This window comes from Salvelinus sp. IW2-2015, linkage group LG5 (assembly GCF_002910315.2).
Source record: "Salvelinus sp. IW2-2015 linkage group LG5, ASM291031v2, whole genome shotgun sequence".
NCBI lineage: Eukaryota > Metazoa > Chordata > Actinopteri > Salmoniformes > Salmonidae > Salvelinus > Salvelinus sp. IW2-2015.
The window spans coordinates 6801185-6825919 of record NC_036844.1 but is presented as its reverse complement, the minus strand read 5'-3'; the positions used below and the strand labels follow the sequence as shown (position 1 = coordinate 6825919).

The 24735-nt window shown below is 44.2% G+C and overlaps 1 protein-coding gene across 1 annotated transcript in view; it reads left to right on the top strand.

The window, feature by feature from the left end:
- LOC111963846 (collagen alpha-1(V) chain-like) overlaps positions 1-24735 on the top strand; it is a 157004-nt gene that overhangs the window by 23963 nt on the left and 108306 nt on the right. The window contains 1 exon segment of the mRNA XM_023987395.2: positions 14511-14678. Coding sequence (XP_023843163.1) covers positions 14511-14678 — 168 coding nt within the window.

Here is a 24735-nt window from a genome sequence, read left to right as displayed (position 1 = left end):
TTTAGATTGGTTTGCATTTAAGCAAGGCTGTGTTTATACAGATTGTTGCTGTCTACTGTTGTAAACTAACTGTTCTGCTTGGTTGGTCATTCTAAAAGTACACTCCACTCAGTTCATGTCGTGTGTGAAGAGTGTGAACAAGAGTTTTTGTGTGTGTGTGTGTGTGTGTGTGTGTGTGTGTGTGTGTGTGTGTGTGTGTGTGTGTGTGTGTGGACTGGAGAATCTTTGTCTGCATTCCCTGTGTTCTTTATCTTGTCTGGTGTTTCCTGTTATTCAGAGTGTGATTGGGAGCTAGCTGGAGTTATTCCCTATAGGAATAAGTTGCCCCGTGACCTTATTAATTCAGCCACTTACTGAGACAACTAGCAAGTTCAATTTAGGGGGTCGCCCTAAATGCAGAATTCTTCATTTTTAAAATGCTTAGGAAATATTTTGTTGCTCAGCATGAAACAATTTTCTGCTTCATTTGCACTTCTCCACTCGGACGCGAATTCAAGAACGGGCGTTCTGATGGATGTGTAGCTACTTTTCTCAGGTACTTTTCTCGGTGTAGCCAGACAACTTTTCTCAGCAAAACATTAGGGAATGTAGCCGGTTACATCCTTTCTATGACAAATATTACAAATGCAATGTTTTTTTGCCCAAAAAAATAACTTGCTTTTTCGTTGTAAACTCATTTACTTATGTTTTCAATATGACGGTATTGAAAAACCATCCCGTGGCCATTTCCAAATACCCCACTACACGGTTTATACGTTATACCACCCGAGCCTGAAGGCCAGTCTCTTTGGCACATGACATGGAGTAAAGGAAGTAGATTAACTAAAGAGACTGGTACCCAGGCTAACTCCTGAACATTTTAAGACATTTATTTTCTTTGTTAGCGCGGCCTCTTTCTGGTCAATGTAATGAATAGTCTGTGGTCACACACGATAACTGAAATGTGTCAGTCACACACGATAACTGAAATGTGTCAGTCACACGCGATAACTGAAATGTGTCAGTCACACACGATAACTGAAACGTGTCAGTCACACGCGATAACTGAAATGTGTCAGTCACACGCGATAACTGAAATGTGTCAGTCACACGCGATAACTGAAATGTGTCAGTCACACGCGATACCTGAAATGTGTCAGTCACACGCGATAACTGAAATGTGTCAGTCACATGATAGCTGAAATGTGTCAGTCACACACGATGACTGAAATGTGTCAGTCACACACGATACCTGAAATGTGTCAGTCACACACGATATCTCAATTGGCCCAAGGGGGGTGGGAAGCTCCATCATTCGTGGGGGATGACATGTTTACCGTTGCCTTGTTTATGTTATGCATGTGTCTGTTTCCTGTTAGTATTGTTTCGGTGAGCGTGTGCGGTGTGTGATGGGTGTGTGTGTGAGCGAGAGAGAGAGAGAGACAGAAACATTGAGTTGAAACAAAGAAACAGAGACAGAAAGCGAGGGAGATGGGGTAGCTAACACAACAGGGATCGGTTCAGAGGTACGCAAATGGTCAGTAAAATCAGGCAGGCTGCTGTAATGCACAATGGGTTCAATGGAGCTGACGTTAGTGTGTGTGTGTCAGCAGGAGTGAGAGAGTGTGAGCCTGTCATTGTGTCTATGTAGTGGGCCGTAATGGGTGTAATGTAGCTGAGATTAGTGTGTGTGTGTGCACATGCGTGTGTGTGTGTGAGCTTGAGTGTATGCGGGCGTATGTGCATGCGTGTGTGTCCTGTCAGTGTGTTTATGTAGACGGCTGTAATGGATGTAGTGGATGTAATGACTGCAGGCTAATCTTAGGGGCGAGTCATATGGTTACCAAGCCAACACCCTCAGGTCACTGCTGATCACTACCTGTCAGTCGGGACGGCAGCTGAGTGTTTTTTTAATGCGTGTGTGTGTGTGTGTTTGCGCACGTGTGTGTTTTTGCATGGTTGTGCGTGTGTGTCTGTGTTTTGAGGGTTAATTAAACACGAGCCAAAATATCCTGATGTACTATGTGTCACATCAGTCCTTTCCCCTTATAAGGCTCAGTGTCTAGATCTACGTGCCACTACTGGCATCCGTCCAAGTTTGGTAACAGTTTGATAAGAGTTGGATAGGAGTTGATTTCCAAATAGCCCCCCCCACCCACCCACCCACCGTCACTCCCCATCTAGGAAGCTGCGCTGTAGGAGGGGGAAGTTCAGTTTCCCACTCTGCCCTGGTTGTTTTCGCTGCCCTGGTTTCTAGGCGACGGGCAGACAGACGGACAGACAGGCGGGTGGATGGAGGGTCAGATACAGAGACAGACTCCACACTGCTGCTAATTGCTCTTTGTCCTCAGTGCGAGGTCAAGCATGTGCCTCACTGCCTGCAGCCTGGTTCAACCAGCCTGCAGGAGAAGGGAGGGGAGAAACTAGGCTTCGTCCTATGTGGTACCCTATTCCCTATTTAGTGCACTACTTTTGAGCAGGGCTCATAGGGCTATCTGGTGAAAAGTAGTGCACTATTTAGGGAATAGGGTGCCGTTTGGGACGCTAACCAGTGCAAGAAAGAAGAATGTTAATCCTGATTCCCGCTCTGTAGAGAACTCACCCTGATTTACTAGACCTGTTGCCTGCTGCCTGGCCTGCTCCCCCAGCAGGGGACGAGACGGTCCACATTGAATGAACTAGAGTCACTCTGAATGGACTTTGGTGTGTGTGTGGTGGGGGGGGGTCGTTGCGCGTGTGTGTGTGTGTGGAGATGTGGTGAAACGAGGGGCACCCGGCAGAAATCAGAGAAAGAAAGAAACAGAGAAATAAAGAGAACAAGGAAGGGAGGCCAGGAGAAGGAGGGAGAGAGCGAGGGAGCCGAGAAGGGTTGTCAACCACATCAAGCCCTCTTCTCAGTGAACAGGGGGAAGAAATGTGATGTTTTATTTCTCTCATGTTAATTCATTTTCACTTGCAGTTACTTGATGAGGAAATTATCCCTTACAGTGATGCTAGAGTACCTCCCTAAACCAACCCATGTCTGACAAAACAGATCTATAAAAATGTCCAACAAAAAAGGTCTCTTCACACACACGCTACTTAAACAGTACCATGAAGGGCTTCTTTGAAGTGACTAATAAGAGAGTGTGAGTAGATGGACAGACAGCATCCCACGAGTTCAATATCAGCCTTTGGGAACTGCAGGCACAGTAAAAGGAGAGGAGGAGAGGGAAGAAAGTGGGAGATAGGGGAAGAGAGGAGAAATGGAGAGAGGGTTGTTGCCTCAGTCACATCCCTCTGATCTCATACTGCCTCTTCAGCAGATGGTGATGTACCATAAGGGTCTGATCAGGAGTCTCAGAGGTTTTCTGACTTAACTTACTGAAGCTATGTAGTAGTGCTGAGCAATTCACTGAGATGTCGGTTATTTTTCGTTTTTTTAAACAACTAATCGGCCAACTTAGGTTCAATTATTTGAATTCCATTGAAGTCGTTTTTTTCTTCTTCTGTAAGCTCAATGCGCACATTGCACAGTTTCTGTAGAGATAAATCAGCTGAAGCCTGAACTGTGTGATGTCGTAGGGAGTTGTAGTTTCCAACACGCCAATATTCTACATAGTTTAGCGCAGAAAAACGTGTTAATTAACTACAACTTTTGACCGTCCGGTCTGTGTGTTTCTTTTACACCTGCWATGTTAGGTTAGTGTGGGGCAGACACGGAGAGAGGAGACAGAGGAATGCGTATATTTGAGCGCTACAGAGAGCAGTTGCTTCGTAGGTATCTCTACCAGAAAATACATGATCTAAGTCACGTGTCAAACTCATTCTACGGAGGGCGCGTGTCTGTGGGTTTCCGCTCCGCCCTCGTACTCGACTGATGAATTAAGGTCACTAATTAGTAAGGAACTCCCATCACCTAGTTGTCTAGGTCTTAATTGAAAGAGGAAAAAAACAAAAAACCTGCAGACACTGAGCTCTCCGTGGAATGAGTTTGACACCTCTGAAGTGATTGATAGTTTGTTATTTAGCAGTCATAAAAGTATGCCTTATTCGCTTTGAAGAACTACTAAAATAGTGATTTAGTCAGACAGATAGGCAGCAGCTCTATAGAGATGAGATGACTTGAAATTAAATAATAAAGTCATCAAATTAAACAAATGTAATATACCGGTACACAACAACTGACATTAGTTTATTAAAGTAAAGTAATGTGAATAAACTATGGTTAATAAGTGATAAGCAGTAATGGGCAGTCGCTACCATCGTGGGACTTTCATTCATTGTTTTATTCTGTGTTGTTACAGCATTCAACCCACATAATGCATAGCGCATTTAATGTAAAAAATCAACCAATTGAAATCGGATTCAAACCAACCTCCAAAAGCGCTAATCGCTCAGCGCTACTATGTGAAACAGTCAGGCTCTTGATTTGATCTGTGATGAAGACTGTGGGGGAAGGGCAGTTGAATTGGACTATGACTGTAAGGGTACAGGTGTGTGTCACCTGGACCCTTACAGTCATAGTGTGTCAGCTAGCTCTTTTCCCCGCTATGTTCCAGACTGCCCTACTCTGTGGTGTTTCTTTGTGGTAACTGTAGCTATGACCCAGTGGTCGGTTTGATGGTTGCAAAGCCATTCTGCATCCAACTTCCTGTGGTGGTGATGGTGGTGACAGAGCATCATTACAGTCTCAATTCATCTCATTTGTTTAAGAGCATATTGAATAATGACAGATCTATCGAGTTCTTTGGGTCGCAGAGTAAGACATCCCTGGACCCTGCCCCGGCCCCAGTCAATTTCACACACAAACAGCACCTCTCTCTCTCGCCTCTCTGGGAGGTGTGGGCTGCGGTCAGCCCGTGTTTACCAAGGGAAACGCTCTGGCCCTGGCTTCAGTTGGGGGTCCGTCATGTTGCTCCCTGGAGGGAGCCGTCACGCTAAGTAGACAAACACTTCAGCTTAATAAGGTGTGATTGACAGCCATACCTGTGAGTTAGGTGTAGTTTACTGCTACCTCAGGAAGGTCAGAGGAAGGTGAGGCAAGCGTGACCGGAGTTTGGGTGTGTGTGTGTTTGCCGATCTTGAGTTTTTTTCCACTGCTGTTGAATTGGGCTAAACACACATCTGCACGCAGAAAACATGTGCACACACGTATGGGACAGATGTGTGGAACAACTTCTATTCATTTTATTTCGAGTCATAAAGGCTAAGCTGTTTTAGCCATTGCTTGTCATCAATTAGATCAACGAGAACCGATCTCTCAATGTGCACCCCATTCCAGATATGACACGTTGTCTCATTCACATCCTGTGTACAAGACACAGGTTTGACTGATCAGACCCAGGCAACAGCAGGGCACATTAGATGTTTCACCATACCAGCTGTTTTAGCAGACAGTGCTTGTGTCAGCGGACCTAACATTTCTGCCTACTGAAATAAAACATCTTTCTGTATGTAGGGTTTTTACTCTCTGGACAGAAGGAGATGATAAGTCACCAACCTTCCCTCTCCCTCCTGTCCAGTAAGCAGCTAATTGCCCCTCTCCCCCTCTCAGTAGTGGTAGGAGGGTAGGACACCCCATCCTGCTTACCACAATGTAATGATGAGAATACCTCTATCACAAGGACTCATCTTGGCATCAGAGCAAGGCAGAAAATAACCATCAAGAAGGAGAGGAAATTACGAAAAGACGAGGAGAGATTTGTGAAAGGAGTAGACGGCTGGATAGAGGGAGAGGAAAAGGGAGATTACGGCGGAGGGGAAAGAGAGAGGGTATCCTGATAACCGTGGCTTCCTCCCCAAAAGCTGCTGATTTTTATCGGATTAGTTTGTGCCAGAGAGGATTAGCAAAACCAACAGGCCTCCGCAGGGRTCATGACATGGTTAGCATCGGCTGGCTGATCGCAACCAAACTTCCTCCTCCCCTTCCTCCTCGTTTTCATCTCCAAGCGCTGCTCGATGACTTACACAACAATGTCTTCGTTTACGTCCTGACGGTAGTTCACATGATATGCCACAACTATGTTGGGTAGCCTAAATCTGAAACGATACCCTATCTTCAATTAGGGCTGCGACCATACCAGTATCGCAATATTTTTTCCATGGCAAACATTTGAACACGAAGCAGACAACTCTTTGGACCTTTAAAAATCTGCTGTAAGTAAAACATTGTGTGCTACAGCTTGAGGAAATAAATGAATGTGACTCTGGGTGACACTACATTGATGTTTGTTTCCAACATAAGGGCTGTTTTCCTGAACAAGTCTCGCGTTTTCTTTCCTTGCCGTGATACAGCGGTTAGCTGACAACCTCACGACAACGACGCGCGTGTTTCAGTGCGGCGGAAGTCTCTGGAAGGCCAGRTAGCTAGCAACTATGACAATAAGCTGTCATGTGGGGAATCGTGGGTAGCTCGTTTCAGCTCATTTTATCTTGTTCTTGATACCACGTCTTGTTTTGAGTTGTTGTAACCGATGTCACGTCTATGGTAATATGGCTACAAATCACTAGCTAGCTAACCAACAACTGTAGCAATGTATTTGAGGAACAAGTGCTCATTCTGCAAGTGTATTTATAATTTGAATAAACACTGGAGACTAAATATATTTTACATGCTGTCAACAATCTAAGCCAACCCAGTCAGTTTTGCCCCATAGTTGCTCACACGTCGGTTTTGTCGCTAAACAACCAACCAGTCTATACTAACAAGTATCGGGACAATGGCATCATCCCCGCCTCATTTTCTATATAGCCTACATTACTTTTGATCACTATACTGTAGGGAACAGGGTGTCATTCCAGACATTATTTAATGACTTAGACTTATATGCTACAGTACCATAGTACTACTTCTGAGGTAGTCCCATGGCTAGTTGTCTCTCCAATGGAGCCGGTCACACATTTTTTCMAAAGTAATTGCAGTCATCAGCTAATTGCTGCTGTCAGTGTGAAATGTTGTGGCTGTTTGCTAAGTACAGAGCTGTTAGCTAACTGTAGCACTGTAGCTGTTAGCTATTTGTAGCTAATTTCCCAATTGCTAATGTAGGCTCGTACTAGCTGTTTGCTCATTGTAGTTATTGACTCAGTGTAGAGTAGACAAACTCCTGCCTTTAAAATTGAGTGAAAGGAAAGCCAACCCCCCACAATCTTYTCAACCCGACCCTGCCTAGCAAAGCCTAACAGACAGACACGCGCTTTTAAGTTCAGGGGGTTAGATATAACCATGTTAAATGGCTATGGCTTCTTGAACTGCAGAGTGGAGTTGGACGGGACCTTTAATGCGTATACCGGTTATTTTTTGATTTGGTATCTTGTAGGGCTGGGACGATACCAGTATCGCGACACTCGTTAGTTACKTGGCAAGGAAACAAAACACAAAGCGAATTTACCTCCTTTAGGGAAACAGCCCTAATGTTGGAAACWAMCATCATTATGTTGTGATCCAGAGTAACATTTATTTATTTTCCAAGCTATAGAACATCATATTTTACAAACAGCAGGTTTTTAAAGGACCAAAGAGTTTGGTCTGATTCGTTTTCTCTGTATCGYCCCAGCTAGTATCTTGTAATTGGAGACTATAGACAACCCTATGAAATTGTAGTGCTGACGCTGGGCTAGATGAACCTATAGCTATCCTAGCTCAGTTGTGGTAACAGTGGGGGAGTGGTTTTGAGCGTCAGCAAGTCAACTAAAGTTGAACTCTTGACTACCATATTCACATGACGCCCAGCAGCAGGAAGTGTGTTGGATTATGTCCTTATATGGATGTGGGGAGCCCTGGYTCGGCAGTGGGGTCAGTCTGGATGAATGGTGACTGTCTGAGGACTTAACAGAGACAGGGAGGAGAGAGGAACGGAGGATATGGCTAGAAGACACACGGCAGACTAAGACACACGACATTCACCAGACACTAATTACTGTAAACCACGCCGGCATAACGCTGGCTAGAAGAACGTAGAGCCATCATAGTGTGACTCAGTGGATTTGAATGTAGTCTGCTACCTACCTCCTACTACAAGGTCCTAAGTAATTTGATGTAGCTAGCCTATACAGAAGTTCCTACCTCAAGGTCCTAAGTGATTTGGGGTGTTTAACTAAGCCTGTTGTTACTATGAGAGCTCAGTGGGTTTGGGTGTTTTCAGACGGTCATTTTTGTTCACATCAGTTAGACTTGAGGGTTATAGTGACTGACGCCACTGTGTAATCAGGAGAGAGAGGGATGCCCTGAAGATATTGAGTTAGGTGGGGTTTCATGATGACGAAAGGAGGAACGCCTAGGAGTGTGTGAGTGGTCAGATTGACATATTTTGCTGTGTTTCAGACAACTTTCTACTCTATGTTTCATGATTTTTTTTCACTTATAGAAAGAGACTTTGCATCGGCGTGTGCCCGCACATGTGTAAACTACGTGAGCGAGTGCATGTGTGTCTATGTGTGTGACAGTCCTGTCTTGATGTGATGCCCAGTGGCCCTAGCAATCTGTCAGTGTTCTTCTGTGGTGGCTGTCGTGAGGTTTCATCCCTCTCCACCTCCGCCCATATAGGCCTCCTCCCATGGGCCTTGTGGCTGTGGGTTCCCCGGGAGACCGACGGGCTGTGGGCTGTTGGCAGGTCGAAGATAAACAGTGTGGTGGTATGGGATTGACAGGGAGCAGGATGGGAATGGCAGGTCGGCATTCCCAAATGGCCMTAGAGAAAAGGTTGAGTCGGCAGGTCCATGCATTCACAGAGTATTCTATTCTTGTAGATACAGAATGTCCTCTGGAGACTCATGTGGRTAGGATTTCAGAGGTATTGTCTCTCAAAATAGTTTTGTTTTACAAWTTTTTTTCAATTGTAAGGAGTTGACTATTGTTTATGTAAGTTTATGTTTCACTTCATTTTGACAGGGGGGAACTATCYGACTGTAGTAGAGGTATTTTAGACGAGCTATCACATTTCAGTCAGTCAGCAATGCCAGTGATAGTCATTCTCTATCGGGCCTGGGTAATTCCAGTCCTCGGGGGCCTGATTGGTGTCACACTTTTCCCCCATCCCTAGCAAACACATCTGATTTAAACTAATTGCATTTTTAACTGAAGATCATGATTAGTTGATTATTGGAGTCAGGTGTGTTAGCTGGGGCTGAGGCAAAAGTGTGACACTAATCAGGCCCCCGAGGACCGAAGTTGCCCAGGCCTGCAGCTGGTGGGTGCATTGTGTCACTTATTCCATTATGAGCAGATGATGAGAGACAAGGCAGTGTCTTTGTTTAGGCCCTTCAACTGCTTCAAGAGGCTCTGTTATTATGTGGTAGGTTGTTTTTGCAGGGGTGCGTAGGTATCATGCTGTCAGGCTTAGAGAGAGGGTGGGCAAGGAGCGGTAGGGGGTAGGTGATGGGTGGRTGTTGGTGGAAGTTACTGCACCTTCTCCCAGCTATGTAAAAATCATCTGGTGCGATAGTCAAATATGTCCCACCTAGCAATGGGATCTTGTGCTGGGTTTTGGTGATGCTCATGTTTGGATGGAAAGACAATTCTGTTAGAGGTTGGATAATAAGAGTCTTCTGATTGAAGACAGGAAGAGAGTAGAGGACCAGCTGATAGAGGAAGCAAGGGAAGGGCTTGGATAATGAGAGAAGAGAGAGAGGAGAGAGAGAAGAGAGAGAGAGAGAGAGAGAGAAGAGAGGAGAGAGGAGAGAGAGGAGAGGGAGAGAGGAGAAGAGAGAGAGAGAGAGGAGAGAGAGAGAGAGGAGAGAGAGAGAGAGAGAGAGAGAGAGAGAGAGAGAGAGAGAGAGAGAGAGAGAGAGAGAGAGAGAGAGAGAGAGAGAGAGAGAGAGAGAGAGAGAGAGAGAGAGAGAGAGAGAGAGAGAGAGACTTAGAAAATTAACAACAATGACAAATGGTTTGATGAATAATGAAAAAACTTAAGAAGAAAATTGAGAAACATATCAACCCAAACATAGAGACCAGAAAACCCTGAGCCTATGCCTTCACTGTGGTGAATCACTAAAACAATACAGAAATACACTACAGAAAAAGAAGTAACAGCACATAAGAAATCAGCTCAATATAATTGAAGAATCCATAGAATATAACCACTTCTGGGAAAATTGGAAAACTCTAAACAAATAACAACACAAAGAGTTTATCTATCCAAAATGGAGATGTATGGATAAACCACTTCTCCAATCTTTTTGGCTCTATAACAAAGAACAAACAGAAAAAAACATATACTTGATGAAATACAAATATTTGAATCAACTATTAAAGACTACCAGAATCCACTGGATTTTCCAATTACATTGAATGAACTACAGGACAAAATACAAACCCTCCAACCCAAAAAGGTCTGTAGGGTTGATGGTATCCTAAATGAAATATACAGACCACAAATTCCAATTGTATATACTTAAACTCTTTAACATCATCCTCAGCTCTGGCCTCTTCCCTAATATTTGGAGCCAAGGACTGATCACCCCAATCCACAAAAGTGAAGACAAATTTGACTCCACTAACTACCGTGGGATATGCGTCAACAGCAACCTTGGGAAAATCCTCTGCATTATCATTAACAGCAGACAGAAACACACACATTTCTTTCCACAGGGCCGGGGTGTGAGACAGGGATGCAGCTTAAGCCCTACCCTCTTCAATATATATTTCAAAGAATTGGCAAGGGCACTAGAACAGTCTGCGGCACCCAGCCTCACCCTGATAGAATTTGAAGCCAAATGTCTACTGTTTGCTGATGATCTGGTGCTTCTGTCCCCAAACAAGGAGGGCYTACAGCAGCACCTAGATCTTCTGCACAGATTCTGTCAGACCTGGGCCCTGACAGTAAATGTCAGTAAGACAAAAATAATGGTGTTCCAAAAAAGGTCCAGTTGCCAGGACCACAAATATAAATTCCATCTAGACACTGTTGCCTAGAGCACACGAAACTATACATACCTCAGCCTAAACATCAGCGCCACAGGTAACTTCCACAAAGCTATGAACGATCTGAGAGACAAGRCAAGAAGGGCCTTCTATGCCATCAAAAGGAACATAAAATTCAACATACGAATTAGGATCTGGCAAAAAAGTATTGAATCAGTTATAGAACCRTTGCATTTATGGTTGTGAGGTCTGGGGTCCGCTCACCAACCAAGAATTCACAAAATGTGACAAACACCAAATTGAGACTCTGCATGCAGAATTCTACAAAAATATTTACAAAGAAAACTGAGCAAACTAGATTGCTATTTGGCCCTAAACAGAGAGTACACAGTGTCAGAATACCTAACCACTGCGACTGACCCAAAATTAAGGAAATCTTTGACTATGTACAGACTCAGTGAGCATAGCCTTGCTATTGAGAAAGGCCGCCGAAGTCAGACCTGACTCTCAAGAGAAGACAGACTATGTGCACACTGCCCACAAAATGAGGTGGAAACTGAGCTACCCTTCCTAACCTCCTGCCAAATGTATGACCATATTAGAGACACATATTTCCCTCAGATTACACAGGCCCACAAAGAATTCGAAAACAAATCCAATTCTGATAAACTCCCATATGTATTGGGTGAAATACCACAGTGTGCAATCACAGCAGCAATAATTTTGACCTTTTGCCGCAAGAAAGGGCAACCAGTGAAGAACAAACACCATTATTTATGTTTATTTATTTTCCCTTTTGTATTTGAACTATTTGCACATCATTACAACACTGTATATAGACATAATTCGACATTTGAAATGTATTTTTTCTTTTGGAACTTTTGTTTACTATACATTTTGTATTGTTTATTTCACTTTTGTTTATTATCTATTTCACTTGCTTTGGCAATGTAAACATATGTTTCCCATGCCAATAAWGCCCCTTAAATTGAAATTGAATTGAGAGATAGCGAGAGAGAGAGAGCGAGAGAGAGTTGGATAGGGAATCATCACATAGTTCACATTCTTTCATCTGACTCCATTCCCACTTATTTCCCTCTTCGTGATCAGCACACCCATATGGAAGAGCTCTCTCTCTCTCTCTCTCTGTCTGTGTTTATACCGTATGTATCACTCTGCGTTTTGACCTACCGTGAGTGTCGTTAGGTGTGTTTACATATGTGTGGGGTAATTGTTCGTGCTGCATGTGATATGGGTCAGATGCCTGTCCAGATTCAGATCAGAGCTCACATTTTCAACGCTTTCTGTAGCTAGCTGACAGTGAAGCAGTGATATCGTCGGCGGTAGACGATGTGGAAGTTACGAAGGAAACGATTCCCCCTACAGCTGTGGAGGGCGACGGTGATCGATGGTCGTGTGTGTCCGTGGTCTGTTTGAATCTGGAATTTTGTTAAGAGCTGGAATAGTTTATTTTGATTGATCTGTACTGCACGTGAGAGCCCTATGTAATGACCTCCAGCTAGAGTCTGGTGTGGGGCTCCCTCCCTCCATCCTTTCTCTCTCAGATGGTTGGGGCTATTGATAGCTCCGCTCTGAACAGACTGATTAAGTGTCTGTGGTCCTGGCTGACCGGACACCCGATCCTCCCTGTTTTTACCTGTGTGTGTGTGTGTGTGTGTGTGTGTGTGTGTGTGGTGTGTGTGTGTGGTGTGTGTGTGTGTGTGTGTGTGTGTGTGTGTGTGTGTGTGTGTGTGGTGTGTGTGTGTGTGTGTGTGTGTGTGTGTGTGTGTGTGTGTGTTCGCCATATTTAAGAGAGCCTTTCGCAGCCTTGCTGGAGTGGGTTCATCCGAACACAAGAATGAAAACGCAGCGCCAGAGAATACGTGCTTTTGCCTTGGTTTTGGTTCTTAAAACCTTGCGATAAACGGTCCCTTCTATTGTCTTACTACCTTCAAATCACCTCCATTTTGTATTGACCACCCTGTACCCCTCACTTAGACCCTATGTAGTCCCTACATGGGTCCATACCTTCTCCTGTCTCCATCCCTTCAGTGTGACTCTGCTCTGAGTAGTACTGGGCCTATGCTCTATGCTCTGGGCAGCAGCCTTGAGGCAGAGAACATTGCAGCATCAGTACGCTGTAAACAAATGATTTGTTCATTTCATTTTACCAAAATATTTAAGTAATTCTTTYAAGTGATTTCATTTACTAAACATTTGATCCGATTTCTCTATACTTAATCATTTGAAGTTCTTGCAACAACTTGCCACGTGGCTTCATTTTCAGATGATTGTGGGTAATTCAACCATTTCTTACTTTGTGATTCTTTGACATAATGTTGTATGCATGTCTGAAGAAAGAAAAGTCGATTTCTATATTCGTATTAATAAGCAGCTTGCTGTAACCAAGCGGTGTGATAGCTAATGATGAAAGGCAATCGAACACGTCAAACACACGGATGTTCAATGACGAGACGACCCATTCCCACCGTCGCTATTCTTAATGACAAGAGGCAAATGCAGCACCYTGTAACGCTTGCAGTTTGACCCCGTTACTGCTGGTGGACTGGGCACTGTGCTCAACAAAGTGGGTTCAAATTGTGAATGAACAAATACGTTGCACAATGTTTAACATGAAATGTTTGCGAAACGCTTATATTTTGGCTTTACTAAATAATTGTGTTACTTCAACTCATATTTAATCATATTATCTCGAAAATCCGACGCATTTTGATGGCCAGTGTTAACTCCCTGGACTTTATTTGTGTAAATTCAAACGACTTATTCAAGTTTTTTTTTACTCAATAGGACATCACATTTACTCAATGGCGTTGCGTAAATGTGTTGCCTTCATTTTATGAAGTCGATGAAAGACTTCCTTTCTTACAGTGTAGCATCTGTCTGCAGACACAGCTCTTTGTTCTTGGCTTGTTGGGGTCATGTTGGCAAGCATGCGTAGGGTCACGGGTTCAACCAAAATGTCACACCCGGTCCTGACACAACTGTGCTGCTCCTGCACCTTTCCTGCCCCTGCAGTGCTCCGGAGGAAACCCCACGGCCCGGTCTGAGAGTGTGCTAATCGCATGTTTGTGGGAAGGAAGCGGGAGGCAGCTGGAGCTTTATTGAATGGTGGATGAAGGGATGGACTCTGTCATGGCTCTAGTCCGTCATAGCATCCACAAACTTGGCATAGAAGTTGCCTTTATCCCTTATTCAAGTACGGATATTTTTTAAAACCCCCTAATGGTTAAGATTTGGAAATTGGGCACATTAATCTGATCCTAGATCTGTGGTTAGAGTGTAAGACACACTCTCACAGTTTAGGGTGTTCATATACCTGTCCCCCTGTCTCGTCAGTGAGAGAATAGGGGTCAGAGGGGACTGGATAGAGAGAAGAGAGTGAACAGAAAGAAGGCGCCTGGAGTGCCCCTACTGTACTTTAAGCAGGTCCCAGCTAATGGCTAGTGAAAGGAGGATCTGTTTATCTGTCTACAGCCTGAATAATTGGTTTACTTGGAATGGATACTGACAGTCTCTCCTGTTGTGGGGGGCTTTTACCGCTGTGGGTGGCATGGCTTTGTGCTGTGGTATACTTTATTGTGATTATTGAGAGATGTGAGTCTTGAATTTGAAATGAGTGTCTTTATATGAGTCCAACCTACAATCTGTCTCTCCCTCTTTCCCTCTGTAGTGGAGCCAGCGGACCTCTTGAAGATTTTAGATTTCCCCAGTTTACCTGACGGCGTTACGAAAACGACAGGTTTCTGCGCGCACAGGAAGTCAACAAAAGGAGCCGATGTGGCCTACAGAGTATCCAAAGAAGCCCAGCTCAGCGCCCCCACCAAACAACTGTACCCTGGTAAGTACCTGACCACGACCGTTCACTAATTGGTTGATCTCCTTTGACCKTTGAACTGAAATGATACCTGTTCCTCTCTTTCATGTCTTCCTCACTATCTCCTCCGATCGTCCCGTCCTCTACTACTCCGATGTACAGATGACCTTGTTTACTGAAATATCATCCAATGCTTGTCAGTGGGATGCTAAAGATACCACCTAGCTAAGTTTGTTCCTATTGGCTGCTCGTGGCCTCTCCTCTACCAAGTCTGTTCCTATTGGCTGCTCAWGGCCTCTTCCCTACCTTTGGGCGTTGACTCAGATGAACTCGTTGACCCCTAGTCCATAAATAAAACGACTGTAAAACACTGGTGTAATGTCCTAACCTGGCTGGGAAGTCCCTGACTGCAGTAAGAYTCCCAAAAGACCTGTCTCTTTTCCTCCCACCTGTGCCATTCCTCTCATCCCCTCACGCGCCTCTGTTCCCCTTCCAACTAGCTATCTGTTTTATTGGCCATTGCGTCGTGATGACATGATAGTTTACAGCACTGCAGATTGGGTGGGCCAAATGTGAAGACTCACCTACCACTATAGGCCCCGACACACTCATAGATATCAAAGACGGGACCGTACTAGATGGCTACTGTTATGCAAGCTCCGACCCAACTTTGCTATTTTGTGATTATTTTGCCGTTTATTTTTAGTCTATTTTCATGTAACGTATCAGCTGTTATTTCTTACAACCGACAAGAACTCTTGGAGATCAGATCGGCAGTTTATTACCCCAATTCGGGCTTCTACTTCGACTCATCTGCCCGGGTCTCTCTGTAATTCCAACCCAATTTTCGGGCTTCCCAAGAGGAAACGCTGGCGTTACAAGAGGCAAGAGAGGAGGGATCCTGTTGAGATTAAGGCGAAGGGAAAACTGGCCACCTCTTCCCTCCTTTCTACTCCTCTTGTGAAACTTGAAACACGCACGCCGTGCTCTCAAACAGTCTCCCACCGCCACCTCTCCCACGATCTCTCAGTGCTTCATGCGCCATAATTCACTTCAGTAAGCCCCAGCTCTGGTGGGGTGTTTGGATTGAACTTTAGCCAAACTCTATAGACTTGTAAGGTAGTGGTTTTTTCAAGCCTGTTGGCCTTACAAGATTTAATGTCACGTGCGCAAGTACAGTGAAGTGCCTTCCGATCATTGTTGAGTGGCTGATATTTCTACTCCAATGTCCAAGATCAGCTCTGTATAACGCCGTACCTCAGAACCAGAGGAGGCTGGTGGGAGGAGCAATAGGAGGACGGGCTTATTGTAATGGCTGCAATTGAATAAATGGAACAGTATCAAAGAGATCAAACGTCTGGAACCCACATGTTTAACCTCATTCCATTTATGCCATTCCAGCCGTTACAATGAGCCCGACCTCCTACAGCTCCTCCCACCAGCCTCCTCAGCTCATAACACACGCTCTCTCTCTCGCTATCTCTCTCTCTCGCGCTCTCTCTCTCGCTATCTCTCTCTCTCGCCTCTCTCTCTCTCTCGCCTCTTCTCTCTCTTCTCTCTCTCTCTCTCCTCTCTCTCTCTCTCTTCTCCTCTCTCTCTCTCTCTCTCTCTCCTCTCTCCCCCTTTACAATCTTCCTCGCGTCTGTGCACATCTGCATTGAATAAAGATGGAGCTCGTTCTGTTTCTAATTCAGACACACTAAAGAAGAGAAGAAGAAAATGGGAAAAAAAGAAGAAGTGAGGGGCAGACAGTCATAGAGGCATACTAATTCTTCCATTTTGGAAACCTCAAGCTCACATTCAGCAGGAATCCTACTCCAGTAAAATTGATAGGTCTGGAAGGGGTGGCAGGATGGAGGGAGAGGCAGAGGGGGACGGACAGAGGGGAGGGAAGAGCGGGTGCTGACGTGGCTCTGGCTTACTGTTCTGTGGTCCACAGCAGCACTCTCGTTCTCTATCCTTGCTTTCTCCCTCTCTTTCTCCCCTCTCTTMTTTTTTTCTCTTTCTCTTTTACCCTCTCTCTCTCTTTCACGGCTGCTTTTTCATTACTTTGTATTTTCTTTGAGTCTGTTTTATATTTTCTTTCTCTCACTCTGGTGCATCCTGGTTACTGTCGCTCAGAGAGGTGTGCTAGCTAGCCAACATCTCTTTCTATTGCATTCTGGATTATTTATTTACGAAGGTTGTCAAATAGTGCAGAACCGTCAAACTGTGTCACCCAGACAGAAGCCCAGTTTCTCTGGGATGTGTTATCGAAAATTCCCAAGAATTTCAAGTGGTCGAGGTAGAGAAAGAGTTGGAAAAAGTTTTTAATGTCAAGCGCACACGTACAGTGAAAAGCGTTTCTTGCAAGCTCTAAACACGTGTGTGTGTGAGAGAGAGGGGGATCGGATTCGGCAGTAGGCGGCGAGATAGAGAAAATCCTCAAATCCCATTCTTGTGAGTTAAATTGACTGAAAATCCAGTTGGTTGACAGCCAAGTGTGTGAAGAATGTCTCCCTGATCACAGCATTTCTTTGAGCGGCCTAGAAGAGGCCTTGAGGAGGCTTGGCCAAGCGGATGTTTGATCCACATCAAGGGTTTTCTTAAAGGCTTAAATTCAGAGCTGAGTTCAGACACAATGCTCTCCAAACAAGTCCTGTTTACCTTGACATCAATATAGAGGCTAAAAGCTTTAAACTTGGGGCTTCTGTTCTGTTTACTTACAGCCTAATGAAATAGTCTCAAGCAAACACTCTAGGAAGGACCAACCTCAACTCTAACCGTTATATGAACTGTAACTTAGTAAAATTGTTGCGTGTTGCGTTTACGAAACAACATCGGAAGCATAGTAGAACCTTTGAAAAATACATTCCAGGCTTTTAAGATTCCAGAATTTTAAGAAATTTAAGTTCTCAAGCCCTGCGGTTTAGAGTGGTTTAATAACTAGTGGAGGTCTATGATGTTGTCCATATTTGGCTCCAGTCATTCACTTTGGATACACAGTGCCTTTGGAAAGTGCAGTGCCTTTGGAAAGTATTCAGACCCCTTGACTTTTTGCCACATTTCGTTACGTTACAGCTGATTCTAAAATGGATTAAATACATTCTTACCTCATCAATCTACACACAATACCCCATAATGACAGAACAAAAACTGGTTTTTAGATTTTTTTTAACCTTATTTACATAAGTATTCAGACCCTTTGCTATGAGACTCAAAATTGAGCTCAGGTGCATCCTGTTTCCATTCATCATCCTTGAAATGAGTCCACCTGTGGTAAATYAAATTGATTGGACATGATTTGGAAAGGCACACACCTGTCTATATAAAGTTCCACAGTTGACAGTGCATGTCAGAGCAAAAACCAAGTCATGAGGTCAAAGGAATTATGTGTAGAGCTCYGAGACAGGATTGTGTCGAGGCACAGATCTGGGGAAGGGTAATAAAAAATATCTGCAGCATTGAAGGTCCCCAAGAACACAGTGGCCTCCATCAATCTTAAAAGGAAGAAGCATGGAATCACCAAGACTCTTCCTAAAGCTGGCCTCCTGGTGAAACTGAGGAATCAGGGGGAGAAGGGCCTTGGTCAGGGAGGTGACCAAGAACCCGATGGTCACTCTGATAGAGCTCCKGAGTTCCTCTGTGGAGATGGGAGAACCAGAAGGCAGCACTCCACCAATCAGGCCTTTATGGTAGAGTGGCCAGACGGAAGCCACTCCTCAGTAAAAGGCACATGACAGCCCACTTGGAGCCAAAATGAACCTAAAGACTCTCAGACCATGAGAAACAAGATTCTCTGGCCTGATGAGGGGATGTCTTTCAGCAGCAGGGACTGTGAGACAAGTCAGGATCGAAGGAAAGATGAACAGAGCAAAGTGCAGAGAGATCCTTGATGAACACCTGCACTCTCTCTCTCTATATATATATATATATATATATATATATATATATATATATATATATATATTATATAGAACATACAGTGCCACTGACACGGCCCGCTACCAAAGGCTGTGGACTCTCCTTCTCCGTGACCAATGTGAGTAAAACATTTAAACGTGTTAACCCTCGCAAGGCTGCCGGCCCAGACGGCATTTCTAGCCGCGTCCTCAGAGCATGCGCAGACCAGCTGGCTGGTGTGTTTACGGACATATTCACTCAATCCCTATCCCAGTCTGTTGTCCCCACATGCTTCAAGATGGCCACCATTGTTCCTGTTCCYAAGAAAGCTAAGGTAACTGAACTAAATGACTATCGCCCCATTGCACTGACTTCTGTCATCATGAAGTGCTTTGAGAGACTAGTCAAGTAGCATTTCACCTCCACCCTACCTGATGCCCTAGACCCACTCCAATTTGCTTACTGCCCCAATAGGTCCACTGACGATGCAATCGCCATCACACTGCACACTGCCCTATCCCGTCTGGACAAGAGGAATACCTATCTAAGAATACAGTTCATTGACAACAGCTCAGCATTTAATACCATAGTACCCTTCAAACTCGTCATTAAGCTCAGGCCCTGGGTGATGATGGGAGAATGCACCCTTCTGATGGGCCGCCCCCAGGTGGTGAAGGTAGGAAGCAACATCTCCGCCCCGCTGATCCTCAACACTGGGGCCTCACAAGGGTGCATTCTCAGCCTTCTCCTGTACTCCCTGTTCACCCATGACTGCGTGGCCATGCACGCTTCCAACTCAATGATCAAGTTTGCAGACGACACTACAGTGGTAGGCTTGATTACCAACAACGACGAGACGGCCTACAAGGAGGAGGTGAGGGCCCTCGGAGTGTGGTGTCAGGAAAATAACCTCTCATTCAACATCAACAAAGCAAAGGAGATGTTCGTGAACTTCAGGAAAAAGCAGAGGGAGCACCCCACCTTCTCCACATCGACGGGACAGTAGTGGAGAAGGTGGAAAGTTTAAGTTCTTCAGSGTACACATCACAGACAAACTGAAATGGTTCACCCACACAGACAGCGTGGTGAAGAAGGCGCAACAGCACCTCTTCAACCTCACCAGGCTGAAGAAATTTGGCTTGTCGGGCTGTATCACCACCTGGTGCGGCAACTGCACCGCCCTCAACCGCAAGGCTCTCCAAAGGGTAGCGCGGTCTGCACAACGCATCACCGGCGGCAAACTACCTGCCCTCCAGGACACCTACACCACCCGATGTCACAGGAAGGCCAAAAAGATCATCAAGGACAACAACCACCCGAGCCACTGCCTGTTTCACCCCGTATTCATCCAGAAGGCGAGGTCAGTACAGGTGCATCAAAGCTGGGACCGAGAGACTGAAAAACAGCTTCTATCTCAAGGCCATCAGACTGTTAAACAGCCATCACTAACATAGAGAGGCTGCTGTCAACATACAGACTCAAATAATCTCTGGCCACTTTAATAAATTGACTTAATAAAGGTATCACTAGTCACCCTAAATAACGGCACTTTAATAATGTTTACATACTTTAATAATGTTTACATATCCTACATCACTCATCTCATATGTATATACTGCTCTATACCATCTACTGCATCTTGCCTATTTATATGTACATATTCTTATTGATCCTTTACATTTGTGTGTATAAGGTAGTTGTTGTGAATTTGTTAGATTACGTGTTAGATATTACTGCATTGTCGGAACTAGAAGCACAAGCATTTCGCTACACTCACATTAACATCTGCTAACAATGTGTATGTGACCAATAAAATTTGATTTGATGTATATATATACAGTTGAAGTTGGAAGTTTACATACACTTAGGTTGGAGTCATTAAAACTAGTTTTTCAACCACTCCACAAATTTCTTGTTAACAAACTATAGTTTTGGCAAGTCGGTTAGGACATCTACTTTGTGCATGACACAAGTCATTTTTCCAACAATTGTTTACAGACAGATTATTTCACTTATAATTCACTGTATCACAATTCCAGTGGGTCAGAAGGTTACATACACTAAGTTGACTGTGCCTTTAAACAGCTTGGAAAATTCCAGAAAATGATGCCATGGCTTTAGAAGCTTCTGATAGGCTATTTGACATCATTTGAGTCAATTGGAGGTGTACCTGTGGATGTATTTCAAGGCCTACCTTCAAACTCTTTGCTTGACACCATGGGAAAATCAAAAGAAACCAGCCAAGACCTCAGAAAAGAATTGTAGACCTGTAGTCTGGTTCATCCTTGGGGGSAATTTCCAAACGCCTGAAGGTACCACGTTCATCTGTACAAACAATAGTACGCAAGTATAAGCACCATGAGACCAAGCAGCCGTCATACCGCAAAGGAAGAAAACTCGTTCTGTCTCCTAGAGATGAACGTACTTTGGTGCGAAAAGTGCAAATCAATCCCAGAACCAGAGCAAAAGACCTTGTGAAGATGCTGGAGGAAACCGGTACAAAAGCATCTTTATCCACAGTAAAACAAGTCCTATTTTGACATAACCTGAAAGGCCGCTCAGCAAGGAAGAAGACACTGCTCCAAAACCGCCATAAAAAACCAGACGATAGTTTGCAACTACACAGGGGGACAAAGATTGTACTTTTTGGAGAAATGTCCTCTGGTCTGATGAAACAAAAATAAAACTTTTTGGCCATAATGACCATCGTTATGTTTGGAGGAAAAAGGGGGAGGCTTGCAAGCCAAAGAACTCCATCCCAACCGTGAAGCACGGGGGTGGCAGCATCATGTTGTGGGGGTGCTTTGYTGCAGGAGGGACTGGTGCACTTCACAAAATAGATGGCATCATGAGGTAGGAAAATTATATGGATATATTGAAGCAACATCTCAAGACATCAGTCAGGAAGTTAAAGCTTGGTCGCAATTGTGTCTTCCAAATGGACAATGACATCGAGCATACTGCCAAAGTGGTGGCAAAATGGCTTAAGGACAACAAAGTCAAGGTATTGGAGTGRCCATCACAAAGCCCTAACCTCAATCCCATAGAAAACTTGTGGGCAGAACTGAAAAGGCGTGTGTGAGTAGGAGGCCTACAAACCTGGCTCTGTTAGGAGGAATGGGCCAAAATTCACCCAACTTATTGTGGGAAGCTTGTGGAAGGCTATGTGAAATGTTTGATCCAAGTTAAACAATTTAAAGGAACTGCTACAAAATACTAATTGAGTGTATGTAAACTTCTGACCYACTGGGAATGTAATGAAAGACATAAAAGCTGAAATAATTAATTATCTCTACTATTATTCTGATATTTCACATTCTTAAAATAAAGTGGTGATCCTAACTGACCTAAAACGGAATTTTTACTAGTCAGGAATTGTGAAAAACTGAGTTTAAATGTATTTGGCTCAGGTGTATGTAAACTTCTGACTTCAACTGTGTATATACTGTATATATAKAGAGAGAGAGAGAGAGCTAATATCTTCCAGAAGGCAGGAGTGAGATCATTTGGTCCAGTACCTTCTCTTCATACTACTAAGCTTTGGCTTTGGCTCTAAGCCTGATTTATTGTGACTGTGACATCATCCTCCTACATCCCCAAACACCCGTGCACACACACACGTGCACACACACACACACACGTGCACACACACACACACGTGCACATGCTTTCTGATCATTACAGATCATCCAAATCATGTAATCAACAACACCTTTTGATTAGGGAACATGTTGTCTCATACCCACATTTTACGAGGGTGAGCTATGAGCTGGAAAATAGCGAGTGTAGAGATGCTATAATTAAGTAAACATGTGGAAGAAGTGATTCACTATTAGAAGATGGAGAGGCTGAAACAGAGAGCTTCTGTACTGTGGCGATTTCCCATCTTCTCATCGGGGGATTATAAATAGTCTGAAAGAACAGACCAACAGGACAGTTGGCTTTCTCAACATGTACATACTGTACCTCTACTGGTCAGACTACCAGTAATTTCCCCGAAAGTTACTGGAATCTTCAGCAATTTTGGTAATTACAAGGTTATCTATGGCAATTTTTAATTCATGTTAACATTACAGTTTTGAAAACATAGTTTGTCCCAAAAAAGTGGTCTCTTGGCACATCTTACGTGGTATGTGGTAAGTTGAGCAGCTGGACAGGGTAAGTTAAGCCGCCTACACATTTCTGTACCGAATTAAATATTACCACTACGTTTTTAATACCACGTTTATCTTTATTTCCCAAACACAATTCAACACAATCACAATTGATTTTCTGTGTTTTAATCATTTAAGCATCGTGTAAACACAGGCTTAATACCTAACGAACACTTTGTACTTTTTAAAACACTTTGAACATTGGCAGGGCCCTGTTGTCATCCTCATATCCCAGCGATAAGTTATTGATCCCAGCGAAACACTTCAATTTGCGTAACTTGAACTTGCCATTGTTCCAACCATTGTCTCACATTACCCCATGGACATTGGTTAAACTTACCCCAGGCAAACATTTTGACTATATTAGCCCACACAGCTACAAGGATGCACTTTCATGCTAGTTTTATGCCCTCTTATTGAAGCGTATAGAGTCCCCAACTGATGTATAGAACAATCTTTAAATKATCTCCTTTAGTTTAGATACAAACATCATGAAACCTCTAACACAATACATCAATTTGACTTGGTGAAAATCCGTTTTTTGGACCCAAGTTGCTTACCACTTTTTCCATGTGGTTTCTTCCTTCACAGACTCCATGAAATGATGACCTCTACGTAAATATTTGGTCAAATGATACATTTTGCGTATGGTTTCCTAGAAACAAGGGTGGCTCAACTTACCCCACTCTCCCCTAATATACCCTCCCTTTGCAACCCTAACTGTAGGTGTCTCTCTCTCACACTCAGCAGGGTTAGCCAGGGTGAGCAATTGGAACATCAGTGGGCTACAAACTGTAAGGAAAGAGTGATGTATTCCAATCACCACTCCCACACAGTGACATTTATCGCACAGTGGCTGGCTATGTCTTGGGATCCCTGCACGTGGTCAGGGCTGTAATAGCTGGGTGGTCTCCTCTCAATTCTTCCCTCTCCTCTTTCGCTTCTTCTTCCTACCTCCTTCACTACTTCACTACTACTAAAAAATGAGTGGCGACCACACACAAAGAGAAAGCAGTGATAGCCGTTCAGCTCAACTAGAAGATGCGGTGGCTCATTGACAAGCTGAGGAAAGGCACGTCATCATTCCGCGCCACTGATGTCAGTCTTCCTGTCTATCTGACGAGAGTCCGATTGATTAATGTTCTACCTTGACAAATGTTCTACCTTTCCCTTTTCTTTTTAGAGGTGACTTGCTGCTCATTACCGTCTAATCTTTCAACTGGACCCACCTACCTACCTACCTACCTACCTCTACCTACTACCTACCTACTCTCTCCCTCTCTTCTCTCTCTCTCTCTCTTCTCTCTCTCTCTCTCTCTCCTCTCTCCACTCACTCACTCACTCACTCACTCACTCACTCCCCTCACTCACACCACACCACACACGCACACGCACACACACCATCCACTCTTCTATTATGTACATTCCCTGAGTCAATCCATGTGTATGTTGCTTGTTTCATGTTGAAGAGGGGTCTTAAAGCCAGTGCTGACAGGTAGACTCATTATCTCACTTTTACAAGCTGACCTACCGGACGCAGAGCACACTAACTGACAGCTGCAGAGCTAATCACTGCCCAGGCTCCCTCATTCCGCCCCCTGGGTCTGAGTTTGAGTGTTTTTTTTAGAAGTGCTGTACGGTTTGGGGGAAGGGTGGAAAAAAACTGAGATGGAAAGGGGAATGAGTGCAGAGCAGATGTGTGGAGTTAACTCAGAGGTATGCCAGCACAGGAAACGGGAGACACAGTGGCAAACATACTGATCTCCCTCTTTTGACCAGTGACTACTGAACACAGCTATTAGCTACAAGCACTTATCCAGCTGATCTGTGCCAGTGTGGCCCTAATTATAATCAGGCTATGCACCAATTAAATTGTCCTAAGTGGAGGAATTGCTCAAATGTAATGTTTATTTTACTGACATTTTACTGTTATTAGACATTTACTTGACTAATTACCCATCACACTGATTGTTGCTGAAACAGGATGTAAGTCATCCACAGCGCCTGATTGGCTGATGGGTGTCTGGGAGTCCATCCGATTTGCT